The following is a 13,493-nucleotide window of genomic DNA, read 5'->3' as shown; positions in this document are numbered from 1 at the left end:
ATGTGGAGGGAAACCCATTGTTTCAAACAAAACCCACAGCACAGCTAGTGGAAAATTACAGGTAAAAGATGGGGTTTGGAATGACATGGGCAAGTCACATGTCCAGGCATAACTTTGCCTAATCACAGCAGGAAATCATTACCTATACCCCAGAGAGCACGTTTGCAGGACAGCCAGGGGTGAAAGTAACTTACAGGACTTACTGGTACTGCTGGAGTCCTGAGGGGGGCATGGCCTCATCAGGAAGAGGTGGGGCCTCTCAAGATTTAAAGGTCCTGGGGCACCAGCTGTGGCTGGGAGCCCCAGGGCCTTTAAATCAACCCGGGGCTCCCAGCTGCAGAGGTAGCTGGGAGCACTGAGGGCTCCGGCCACCGTGGAGCCCCGAGCCCTTTAAATCCCGGCCCCAGCCCGGCTGCCAAAGCTGCGGGGGGGATTTAAAGGGCTCTGGGCTCCCTGCAGCCACGGGAGCTCCGAGCCCTTTAAATCCCGGCCCCAGCTCGGCTGCCGGAGCTGCAGGCGGGATTTAAAGGCTCCCTGGTGGGGAGCCCAGAGTCCTTTAAATCCCCGCCACGGAAGCTGGTGCGGTCCGACACGGCGGTCTGGCTCTTGCAGGTATGCCATACCGGACCAGACCAGCTTACTTTCATCTCTAAGGGCAGCCCATTCAGTGTAGCTGGTCTCCCATTGTCAATTAAGTGTTTCTTGATGAACCACTTAATTTGAATAGTCCCTCCAAGATGTGCCGGCTAAATAGCTTGTGGGTGTTACACCAGGAGCAAACAGTTGAAATCCAGGTATAGAGCCAATACTCATAACTTCCAATACAAAAACGATACGTGCATACAGCTAGCATAAAATTTATCATAGTCTTGTAAAAGTGGTGAACATGGGGGTACAGTGTGTCACAATGGTCTGCCTAGAGCTAAGAACTAGCTGTCAAGCCAGCTGACCATCATGGTTATTGCGAGATGTTCGTACGGGCAACAGTTTACAAGCTATGTAGAAGATTGGGTTGCACAACTGTTGAAGGGAGACGTGTCACTTGAGGCGAGAGGGGTCTCAGAGCTAACTCAATCAATCTTGAAAATCCTGAACATCCCTGAAGGCAACACACTGTTTATTGTCTGGGCCAAGTTGAGACTTAAGTTTTCACAAACAGAAATGAACTCCTGAAGAGGGGAGCGCCCTGAGCTAAGACAATAGCTTGAAACTGTGTCAGAGCAGAAGTGCCTGTGGATGCTCCACCGAAGCCACGGGACCAGGGGGCCCTCCACAGGGACGCCTGCGGGAGGTCCACCGGAGCCACCTGCCGCCCTCCCGGCGACCAGCAGAGCGCCCCCTGCGGCATGCCGCCCCAAGCATGCGCTTGGCGTGCTGGGGCCTGGAGCCGCCCCTGCCCATGAAAAGAGGATCCTAGTGCTTTGGCCTGAACAAGCACTGCAAGAATGAGCTCTGGGTGAGAAATACAAGAAACCCGTTAATAAGTACAGGCTATCGATAACACCTTATGTTTTTCTTTTACCCATAAGCTTATGTTTCCAAACCCTTCTCCTTGCTTTTATTTGAATCTTTATCTCAAGCTTTGTTAAATAAACTTCTGCATGGTGTGGGGGCACGGGCTGCCACCCAGCTCTCTGCATCTGGCAAGGGGCTCAGTCAGAGTCATCTCCAAAAACATCCCCTGGACCCTGCAGCACAGAGACACAGAGTACCAGCCCCCGCCGGGCAGCTGGACCGGGACGGGCATGGGGGAGGACGTCTCCTGTGATCCTGCGGGGTGTGGTGCCCCCCTGCTTGCCCTCCCTGCCCAGGCAGAGACGCCTGCCTCTCGGAGACAGTGCCCACATCTCCGTGCAGTGCACTTGGTCCCTCTCCCTGGCATCTGGGTGACTGCCTCTTACCAGGGTGCAGGGGGTGGAAGGGAAGAGGCAGTGGGGAAGGGATAGGATGGGGCAGGGGAGAGAGGAAAACTCAAGCTATCAGGGGAAAACCTTCCTAGCAGAGCAATCTCTGCTTTGGGGTGTGGATGGAATAGTCTCCCCAGGGAAGGGTTAGTGTGACCCCTGGGGTACAACCTGGGCTGGAATTGTCTCCTGTTTAGTCCATGTACTCTGGCAAACACAAGTCCCAGTGTCCATGCATTGGGTGTGTCATCGCTGCCTAATTAGAGTCCCAGAGATCTTGTCTGTCTAGATCTAGGAGCTCTTCTGATCTTCCAGCTGTTTAAGCAGCCCATTCATCCCACAAGCATTCCAGGAGGGAGGGGAGGGGAGGGGAGGGGTGGGGGAAAGCCACTTCACAGGTATTCAAAGAGGGAGGGGCGACAAGGGGGTGGGGAGTGTAACAGACCTTTTGAGCATGCAGGTTATACAGAGCATACAGATCACTGCTGCTCCTACAACAGAAGGGACTAACTTTTTTTTGGTTTTGTTTCTTCATTTGTTCATACTATAATTATAGGAACAGGATGTTAGTGACGACAGCTTGTGTGTGCAATTATTTTAATGTTCTGTAATTCATGGTGATGTAATTAGGTAGTTCTTTACTATTTTAATGATTAAATTGTTAAGATACCAATGATAGTCACATTTAATATCTATAATATGAAAGAAGTGTATAAATATGCTTAAAATAGCCTCCCCACAAAACTGGCAGAGGTGCTCGGAGGAGGGGGTGCAGAGGAGCGAGCGGTGGGCAGGTGGGGGAAGGGGCGGGGCAGGGGTGGGGCCTAGGGAGGGCACCCACCAGCAAAAACCAAAAGTCAGCACCAATGTGGCCGCCGCAGTCCAAATTAATCCCACAGCTGCCCCCAGGTTTTTACCCTTCTGCTTTTCATACTCGGCATACAGGTGTAACAAATCCTGCCAAGAACGCACCCTCCTCTGAAGCTCCATCACAGAAACCCAATATGCATTTCCTATCCCATACCAGGATTCAGCTTGGGCCTTCTTATCACATTTGAAAGCCCCAGCCTCCTGGAAGACAGTGCCATGGTGAATGGAGCCACTTTGGGTCAGATCAACTAGTGGGGGGGAAAAAACAACAAAACCCTTTATGGTGTTAACATGTGCTCTAACCTGAGGTTGGCCAACAGGCCTGTGCTCTAACCTGAGGCTGGCAAACAGGCCTGTCTCATCAAAGGAATGGGGGCTCTGCTTAATTTCCATTTAAGCAACAAACAGAGTCATCAAGCAGGAAGGGAAACAAACAGGCTTGTAACAGTGATGGAATAAACTGCTGGCTTGATAAGTCTCTGGTTGCTTCGAAATCACTGGAAGGACCTCAGTCCCTTGGTTAGAACGCTTCCATTAGTATAAGTCCTTAGTCCAGAAGTTTAAGCTGGAAAGAGGCAGAATGGAGGTGTTTCCAGGGCCTTTTTCTAGCTTCTGCCATGTGGAGGGAAAACTATTGTTTCAAACACGCATACAGCCAATTCTTATTAACTAAACTAAGATTTATTAAAAAATAGACGAGAGAGAGAACTGGTTAAAAAATCATTTTACATACAGGTATGAATAGAGTTCTTATGTCAGTTTCATAGTAGAGATGGTGAGCTTTAGAGTTGTAAAAAGTTCTTTCAGAATTAGTCCATAGATTACAGTCCAATGTCCAATATCAGGGTGATCCAGATAGGACTGGAGACTTCAGTCCTGTGACTCCAAATTCCACTGATGAAGCTTAAGCAGATCTGAGATAACAGGATCAGGGCTCTGGGCATTCTTTTTATAGTTGTCTGGTAGCCTTCTGACAGCGTGCAGTCCTTGGGTGAAGAATAGTGTCTTTGAACTAACCTGTTTCCCAGTACCGCCAATAATTAGCTACATGGATTAACATAAGGCAACTGTCCATCTCCCACTATTTACAGGTAGCTTACTACAGACCCTGAAGAGAAATGAAGGCAGTGATATTACTACATTCACAGTTCATCTAATGTTAACATCTCCTTTTGATCTCTGAATTAACGGAATACAGTGATAGGAGCTGTTTGGTTACATTGTAAATATAAAAACTACAATCATTATCTACTAATATAGGGGTCAGCAACCTTTGAGAAGTGGTGTGCCAAGTCTTCATTTATTCACTCTAATTTAAGGTTTCGCGTGCCAGTCATACATTTTAACCTTTTTAGAAAGTCTCTTTCTATAAGTCTATAATATATAACTAAACTATTGTATGTAAAGTATATAAGGTTTTTAAAATGTTTAAGAAGCTTCATTTAAAATTAAAATGCAGACCTCCCCGGACCAGTGGCCAGGACCTGGGCAGTGTGAGTGCCAATGAAAATCAGCTTGCGTGCCACCTTTGGCACACTGCCATAGGTTGCCTACCCCTGTACTAATATGTCTCTAAAGGTTGAATCTGGGTCACTGAGCCTGCTAGTTGTGTAACCCTTTCTGGCCCTGTGTCACAGAGGACTTTTGAAATCTTAACAAGAAGTCATGTGAGGGCAGGGGCTGCATCTCAGGATCTCCTGTCAAGAAGCAGGACCTGCAGCAGAGCCAGTTTCTGGGTGCCTTAATGAGCACAGCTGACTGGGACCAGGCTGTCTGAGTGGCTACACGCCTCACTGGTGGGAAGAGTCAGCCAGCCGTCGCTTAACCCCAGCAGCAGCTGCAGTTTGGCTGTGGTAGCTCCTGCACCTGCTTGTTCCCAGCACCTGTGTAATAGCAACTGTGGTACCTGGAAATGGAACGGCAACTAAGGTGGGCCCCACAAGCCCTACGGGAATAATGAGAAGGGGAGGAGCTCGCTGGGAATCAATGGAGGGGGGTGTAAAATGGTGTAAATCCAGAGGAAATGTTTGACTGTGCCCCTCCTCCCCGATGGCCAGGGAGGAGCACATCCAATGCCCCATGGCAAGGGGTGGACCATTGGGTGTACTGCGTATGAGGTGTTTTGCTGGGAATGTGCATATTACTAGGGGGCACAATTACACCAGCCCCTAACCAAACTCCACACATCTACACGCGTCTGTCTGAACTTTGGTGCACAAATAAATCTGTAAATCTTATTGCAGTAAATAATCGAACCAGGGCATGTGGCCAGGTTCCATTCCAAGTGGTTAAGTTGGTTTAAACAATAACCCATTTCTCTGTGGACATTCAGTAAACTTATAATATAAACAAAAAGCACGCAAAACCTGCAGGGCGGCTTGTTGCAACTGCCAGCAACTGAACACATTAAAATCTTAACCCTGTGAAAGGAGGCGAGGCAGTTGTTTTGGCGGTGGCTCGGCTGTTAAACCCTACTGCAGTCGGCAAAACGCTCGGTGTTGCTGTCAATTATCATAGCGGCAGGGGTATTATTAAGTATACTTGTGTTATGTTGCATATAAAAACAATGGAGGAGGGGGCCACAACCCCCTAGAGAACAGCCACTAATTATAACCTATAAGTAAGGTAGTAGCCACACACACACCCACCCCCGCCAGTGTACTAAACAACCTGAACCCAACCTTCCTGGGCCCACTATAATGGGACGTCTGGGACACTAATTCAAACAGGTGTGGTACCGTACGCCCGTACGAGAGAAGGTGCAGGGCACTATACTACACAAGGGGGCAGTAAAACAAATAAAATATCAACACTTTTCACCCGCTGGCCCTGTCAGGAAATGTGTCCCCAGATGTCCTATGCTTTTCCAGGGATACCTGGGCAGGATCCCAAAAGAAAAAGAAAAACAAAGGGGTGGAGAGTTAGGATACAGATATTCAGGCCTGTCGGCAAAGTCCTAGACTTTAAGAATGTAGGTGTAGTCTTATCACTTAGCTAGTTATAGGGGTACAGAACGAGAATCAAAATCACAGTCTGCCTGTTTATAGGCCTTCTCTCGCTGTGCTAGTCTGAGGCCCTGTTCTTAGCCTAAGGCCTTTGGCTAAGCAGCAAAGGCAGCCATAAGCTGGGAAGCAAACGGTCACGTCCTCACCAGTCACCCTGAAATAAGGCAGCTTTGGGCTGTTCAAAAGGTGATCTGAGCCATCACCTCCAGAGAAAGGGAAGAGCCTAGATCAGTGGTTCTCAAACTTTTTTACTGGTGACACCTTTGACATAGCAAGCCTCTGAGTGCAACCCCCCCTTATCAATTAAAAACACTTGTTTATATATTTATATATTTAATGCCATTATAAATGCTGGAGGCTAAGTGGGGTTAGGGTGGCAGTTAACAGCTCGTGACCCCCTTTGTAATAACCTCACGACCCGCTGAAGGGTCCCGACCCCCAACTTGAGAACCCCTGGCCTAGATGATTTTAAAAAAACTTTAATATCATTCTGTCTCGCAAGAACTCACTTATCAATAGCTGGGGTGTGAAATCCTCATTTCTGTGTTATTCTATCACTGTAGTCACCACTTCCCTGTTGTTTGTCTGTATAATCTCCGTCTGGTTCTGTGATTGTTTCTGTCTGCTGTATAGTTAATTTTGTATAAATAATCATGTCACAATATGTTAAAATTGGTTAGTTAAATTTCAGTAAAATAATTGGTTAAGGCTAAGCAGAAACCAAGTTTTACTATATAGTCTGCAGTCAATCAGGAAGTAAGGGGGTGGAATGGGAACAGGGATGGGGGAATTGGAATCACGTTTCGCTAAGGTGGCGAATGGGAACAGGGACACAGGCAAGGCTCTGTGGCCTCAGAGCTGGGAAGGGGGACACAGAAAAAAAATTAAAATCATTCCTAGCTAAAAGTTCACCTCAATAAACATTGAATTGTTTGCACCTTCAAACTTCGGGTATTGTTGCTCTGTGTTCATGCGAGAAGAACCAGGGAAGTTAGCGGGTAAAAAAAATAAGCCCTCTAACAACCTTGTTTGTACAATTCAGAGAGGCAGCAGAATCCTGCATGGTGCCCGTCCCTGCCTGGTGACAGCTCCTGCATGGTGCCCGTCCCTGCCTGGTGACAGCTCCTGCACGGTGCCCGTCCCTGCCTGGTGACAGCTCCTGCACGGTGCCCGTCCCTGCCTGGTGACAGCTCCTCTATGGCCCCAGGTTGGGAGGGGTGGTACAAGCCCAGCCCCTACTAAGCAAACCCACATTCCAGTTCCCTGAGCAGCCAAATGCTGCAGCACCCATAGACCCGGGACCCCCACTCCTTGGTCGTGTATCAGGGGCTGACAAGTGGAAACTGTAATAGTTTAATGAACTGTGTATAGGACTCGGTACTTACCACTTTGTTGCCACTCCCCAGTGGGTGCAGAAGGGTTCAAATGCTGCTCCCAGGGCAGAGCAGGAGACATGAGTTGTGTGTGTCACGGACCTGTCTGGGGTGGTGCGCATGAGTGTTACCGGACTGGCGGAAACCGACCCAGGACAATGGGAACCCCAAGGACTGACCAATCAAGACGCAGCAGAAGCCCCAGCAGGCTGACCGTGTGAACCCAGCATGCTTTGCTAGGGGAGGACAACGGACCGAGAGGAGACAGGAGGGGTGATAAGACCTTGGCTCACAGAGACACAGCAGCTCTGCCCTGGGGCTGACAGATAGAGAGAGCAGCTGGGCTGGGTAGACCCCTCACACTGGGTGCACTGAATGCTGGCCGAGCCCCTGTCTCTCTGCACTGAGCTAAGGATGCTCAGCTCCTGCAGCCAGGTGACTCATCCTTGGTTTGCACAGGCTGGCCGCTGTCGCTGCAGAGCCTCACTGGGAGCATCACGTCCTGAAGGGGCCCAGGACAAGTCTCCTGCAGGAGTCTGATTTTGGCTGGATTTCCTGCAGGGAGACAGGGATTGCTGGTGCCGAAGGCCCAATTTCAGAGTTGTGGAAGCCACAGGCCTGCCCCTGTGGAACTGTGTGGGTCCCTGCAGCTCAGCACACACGCTAAAGGGGTTGTTCCCAGGGGACTGATTACAGGCTGGAGCATAGACCAGACCCTGTAGATCTGTGACAAAGAGTGCCCTTGAAAGAGGGTGGCTACAGGTGTGGTGGGTTATGATTATCTCAATCAAGAGACCCTGAATCAAGTGCAGGAGGAGGCGGAGCTCTGACAGAGACCCGAACATGCTGGATTTAGCAAGGAGATATTGGCACATCGCCTTAGAAGAGTGATATGCAAAAAAAAAATCTGCCTTCCTCACCAATGCAGGACTTTCTGAGCTGAAAGTGTTACCATTTGGGCTAATGAATGCAGGAGCCACCTTTCAATTGGCTAACAAGAAGTCAGAACAGCAGTTTCCTTAAGCATCTCAGTCCTTGTATCGCCGCCAAAACCACTAGACTTACAGATGAGTGGTTCTTTAAAAACAATTTAATCAAATACCAGGTTCTTCTGATCCAAAGGACCAGCCACATGCCCAGGTCAATATACAACTCAGATCTCACCCAAAAAACACACTGTTGCCAACCCTTTAGTATCTGAAATCTAAATGTTTATTCAAAGAAAGTGTAGCAGAGCTATGACCTTGTCCCCGTGGGTCCCGCGCTTCTAGGCGGTTTATACGATCCTCAGTGGCTCACCACGATCCTCTACGTAGCCCTTCTCTCTCTAGGGCCAGGGTTACAGTCTACTGAGCCCTTTTCGTCATAGCCTGCAAGGAGGTTGGTGAGAGAAGTCCCACAGTCTCTGTTGTCTCTAGGGCTTATTTCAGAACAGTTCAGCCTCCTGTCCTGACAGGGACCTGACTACCCCTTCCAGGAGCTGTTCCTGTAGTGGTGGGTTGGGGGGAACCCGGGCCCGCCCTCTACTCCGGGTTCCAGCCCAGGGACCCTAATGGCAGCTGCTGTTGGCAGCCAACCTTTCACTGCCAGAGTTGCTACATTTCCCTGGGCCACTTCCCCACATCTCCCCTGCTTCTCCCTTCTTCACCCTTACCTTAGGGCTCCCTTACCAATGTTTTGAGGGTGTCTTCAGTAACCAGCCCTTCAGCCGCACTTCCTCTCCTCTGGCTCCCTGGCTCTCCCCAGCCTGACTGGAGTGAGCCCTTTTATAGTATCAAAAGGGCCTTAATTAGAGTCAGGTGTTCATATTAGCTTAATGGACTCACCTGACTCTTTACAGGTTAATTGGAGTCAGGTATTCTCGTTAGTCTGGAGCAGTCCCTGCTCTGGTCAGTCAGGGAACAGAAAACTGCTAATCCAGTGGCCAGTATATCTGCCTTCTACTACTTTGTTGTACCCAACTGGCCTGGGTCTATCACAAAAGAAAGAAAGAAAGAAAGAACTGCTGCCTTGGGAAGTCTCTGGTTCGAAATCACTGGAAGGACCTCAGTCCCTTGGTTAGAACGCTCCCATTGATATAAGTCCTTAGTCCAGAGGTTTGAGCTGGAAAGAGGCAAAATGGAGGTGTTTCCAGGGCCTTTTATAGCTTCTGCCATGTGGACGGAAACCCATTGTTTCAAACAAAGCCCTCAGCACAGCTAGTAGAAAATTACAGGTAAAAGATGGGGTTTGGAATGACATGGGCAAGTCACATCTCCAGGCATAATTTTGCTTAGTCACAGCAGGAAATCATTACCTATACCCCAGACAGCACGTTTGCAGGACTGTCCATTCAGTGTAGATGGTGTAGATGGTCTCCCACTGTCAGTTAAGTGTTTCTTGAGCGTGATGATCTAATCAGATTTCTATCCACCTTATAGTCCATTCATCCAGCCTATACTTCTTTAACTTGCTGTCAAGAATACTGTGGGAGACTGTCCACTGCTTTCCCCTCATCCGCAGAGCTGGTTATCTCGTCATAGAAGGCAATTAGGTTAGTCAGGCATGACTTGCCCTTGGTGAATCCATGCTGACTGTTCTTGATCACTTTCTTCTCCTCAAAGTGCTTCAAAATTGATTCCTTAAGGACCTGCTCCATGATTTTTCCAGGGACTGAGGTAAGGCTGATGGCCTGTAATTCCCTGAATCCTCCTTCTTCCCTTTTTTAAAGATAAGCACTACATTAGCCTTTTTCCAGTCATCCGGGACCTCCCCCGATCGCCATGAGTTTTCAAAAATAATGGCCAGTGGCTCTGCAATCACATCTCCCAACTCATTTAGCAACCTCAGCTGCAGTGCATCCGTCCCCATGGACTTGTGCTTGTGACGTTATTGATATAATCTGGGACCATATAGAACATGGTTCCAAAGTCCTGTAGTGGCACCAAATCTTATGTAAAGGGGGTCACATAAGGTGTCTAAGACCAGGTTATGGGTTGCTGGTTATGATTATGCTGTCTGTATGAATGTATCACTTTTTAGTTGAAGTTACAAATATTGGCTCTATACTGTCTGTACTTCAAACTTATGCTGTGCTTCTGGGTAATGTCCCAGACAAGTTGGTGTTAGCTCTGCCTAGCCTGCTTGATGGCCCATTAAGAACCATCAGCTACACAATTGACCCACTGAGAGAAGGCAGATACGCCTTGTAACTCAGCAAAGTATGCAGGAACTTGCCCAGGTGACTCCAGACTCCATTTTGCTGTAATTTTCCACTGGAAGAACAAAGACGTGTTCTTACACCTGGAAAAAACTGATGCCTCATCTCCATCTGGTCTTCAATCCTGCTTCTTACCTCTGGAGGGACTTTACTACAAACTGAAGCTCTGAACAAAGGACTGAATGACCCATCCCAGCAGGGGATGTACTCCAGAGACTTGATTTGAACCTGCAGTTTACTCCATCACTGCTACAAGGCTGAACTATGAACTTTGCCATTACTGTATGTAATTGATTCCATTTCACCAATTCTAGCTCTCGTCTCTATCTTTTTCCTTTTATGAATAAACCTTTAGATTTTAGATTCTAAAGGACTGGCAACAGTGTGATTTGTGGGTAAGATCTGATTTGTATATTGACCTGGGTCTGGGGCTTGATTCTTTGGGATTGAGAGAACCTTCTTCCTTTATTGGAGTGTTGGTTTTCATAACCATTCATCCCCAGGACGAGTGGCACTGGTGGTGATACTGGGAAACTGGAGCGTCTAAGGGAATTGCTTGTGTGACTTGTGGTTAGCCAGTGGGGTGAGACCAAAGTCCTCTTTGTCTGGCTGGTTTGGTTTGCCTTAGAGGAGGAAACACCCCAGCCTTGGGCTGTAACTGCCCTGTTTTAAGTGATTTGTCCTAAATTGGCACTGTCAGTTGGGTCCTGCCAGAACCGCATCGTCACAGTGCTCGTCCAGCTTTTCTGAATAGTCCTGAACCACTTCTTTCTCCACAGAGGGCAGAAACACTTGGAAAACATTTGCAGCTGAGATTCAGGAGAGAGAGTCTGTACTGAAGGATGCTCCCTTGTGCTTTTTCCTCCCGTTGGAGTTTCTTTTGTTTCCCTTCTTGCTTGATGTCTCTGTTGCTTAAATGTAAATTAAGCAGAGCCCCCTTTCCTTTGTTGAGACAGGCCTGGTTGCCAACCTCAGGTTAGAGCACATGTTAACACCATAAAGGGGAATATTATCACTTCACGTACAATGTTCTCACACACATATTTTATTAGGGCAATACTGACCGGCAAATTATACATTTACAAATAATACCTTGCAAGGTTGTACAAAGATTATTACAACAGTGGGTATGGTGTGAACACAAGGGTACATTCTGTCACAATCCCGTATCTTCCCCCTCTCAGTCCTTTGTTCACGAGGTGGGGACTTTTCTCAGCTTCCCTAAAATCCGTAAACCATGGGGACTTGCCTTGTCGCTCTGGCTTCCTTTCCCCAGAGCTCCCTCCACCTCTGCCCAGAGCAAAATCCCAATCAACTGTGCCGTGCGGCTGCAGGGATGCCATGGGGGCCACTGGGGGAGCGTTATGGGTGCTATAGTCACCCAGGATTTGCCATAGCCTCCCCTCCCAGTGCAGAGGCCAAACGTTACGCAGCAGTAGGGGTGGCAATGCCATACCACGCCCCCCGTAGCTCTGGGCTGCTGCTGGCGGTGGCGCTGCCTTCAGAGCTGGGTGGCACACCCCTCCCCCCCAGGATACTTTCCATGCTCCCCCCACCAATTTTCTGTCCAGTCCATCTCAGCGCCACAACCGGGAAGAGGATGGCGCCGCCGGACCCTGCTCCCCTCCTATGCCATGTCATACCAGCTCAATCTCTGCTCCCCGGGCTCACTCCCTTGTACCAGATCGACCCCCGAGGTCCCAGCTCACTGCATCCCACCCCCCAAGCTGGGTCAATGTCCCCCTGTGCTCACACCTCCCATGTTGGGGTGCTCCCAGCTCCCCTCCCCTAGACTTACTCCTTCCCCCGCCCATGCTGGATCTAGTCCCCCCCTCCCCGCGCTGACCCCCTCCTCTTCCCAGGCCAATCCCTTATCTGCTCACCCAACACTGGCCAGCATCTCATCCCCCCCTGCCCTGTCTTGCAGTCCTGACAGGGAGCTCAGGCTGGCCCCCGTGTCCCCCGCCCACGCCCTGCTGCTCAGAGACACCTGGACGTTTGGGGAGAACAGCTGGAGCCTGCGCTACCTGAGCCGCCTGATCCGCCACTTCCCCAGCGCCTGCCTGCTGGACCCTGAGGGGACCCCCATCTCCTGGTGCCTCACCGACCCGCTGGCTGTCCTGACACACGGTTACACCCTCCCGGAGCATCGTGGCCAGCACCACCTGCGGTCTGTGGTGGGGACGCTGGCAGCACAGTTGCATGCCCGCGGCTTCCCTGTTTACACCGGGGTGCTGCCCCACAACGAGCCTTCGCTGCACGCCCTGCAACGCCTCGGCTTCCGCATCCTGCCTGGGGTGTTCTACCTGCTGGTGGTGAGGCCCGGGTTCGCCCAGTCCCAGCCAGCCAGTGCCCTGGACTCAGCCCAGGACCCTGCGCCCAGCTCTGGGGAACAGCCACGCTCCACCAGCATGTAGCACTGGGGGAATAGAATCATAGAATATCAGGGTTGGAAGGGACCTCAGGAGGTCATCTAGTCCAACCCCCTGCTCAAAGCAGGACCAATTCCCAGTTTTTTACCCCAGTTCCCAAATGGCCCCCTCAAGGATTGAACTCTCAACCCTGGGTTTAGCAGAGGTAGCTGGGAGCACTGAGGGCTCCGGCCACCGTGGAGCCCCGAGCCCTTTAAATCCCGGCCCCAGCCCGGCTGCCAAAGCTGCGGGGGGGATTTAAAGGGCTCTGGGCTCCCTGCAGCCACGGGAGCTCCGAGCCCTTTAAATCCCGGCTCCAGCTCGGCTGCCGGAGCTGCAGGCGGGATTTAAAGGCTCCCTGGTGGGGAGCCCAGAGTCCTTTAAATCCCCGCCACGGAAGCTGGTGCGGTCCGACACGGCGGTCTGGCTCTTGCAGGTATGCCATACCGGACCAGACCAGCTTACTTTCATCTCTAAGGGCAGCCCATTCAGTGTAGATGGTCTCCCATTGTCAATTAAGCGTTTCTTGATGAGCCACTTAATTTGAATAGTCCCTCCAAGATGTGCCGGCTAAATAGCTTGTGGGTGTTACACCAGGAGCAAACAGTTGAAATCCAGGTATAGAGCCAATACTTATAACTTCCAATACAAAAACGATACGTGCATACAGCTAGCATAAAATTTATCATAGTCTTGTAAAAGTGGTGAACATGGGGGTACAGTGTGTCACA

The 13,493-nt window shown here is 50.0% G+C and overlaps 1 protein-coding gene across 1 annotated transcript; it reads left to right on the top strand.

Annotated features, from left to right (window-relative positions):
- The first annotated feature begins 1,445 nt into the window (after positions 1 to 1,445).
- LOC120404051 (glycine N-acyltransferase-like protein 3) lies at positions 1,446 to 13,239 on the top strand. The gene is made up of 3 exons (XM_039536059.1): positions 1,446 to 1,456; positions 12,279 to 12,700; positions 13,199 to 13,239. The coding sequence occupies exons 1-3, from the start codon at positions 1,446 to 1,448 to the stop codon at positions 13,237 to 13,239; spliced, it is 474 nt and encodes a 157-aa protein (XP_039391993.1).
- The last annotated feature ends 254 nt before the right edge of the window (positions 13,240 to 13,493 follow it).

The sequence above is a fragment of the Mauremys reevesii genome, linkage group 4, assembly GCF_016161935.1.
Source record: "Mauremys reevesii isolate NIE-2019 linkage group 4, ASM1616193v1, whole genome shotgun sequence".
NCBI classification, from domain to species: Eukaryota; Metazoa; Chordata; order Testudines; family Geoemydidae; genus Mauremys; species Mauremys reevesii.
The sequence above is the reverse complement of the archived record's forward strand: the minus strand, read 5'-3'. Positions and strand labels throughout refer to the sequence as shown.

What these genes read in the sequence shown, in the direction of transcription:
- LOC120404051 (XM_039536059.1), top strand. An exon ending in CGCCCAGTCCCAGCCAGCCA is followed by an intron (nt 12,701 to 13,198) that starts GTGCCCTGGACT and finishes TGGCTCTTGCAG; the next exon opens with GTATGCCATACCGGACCAGA.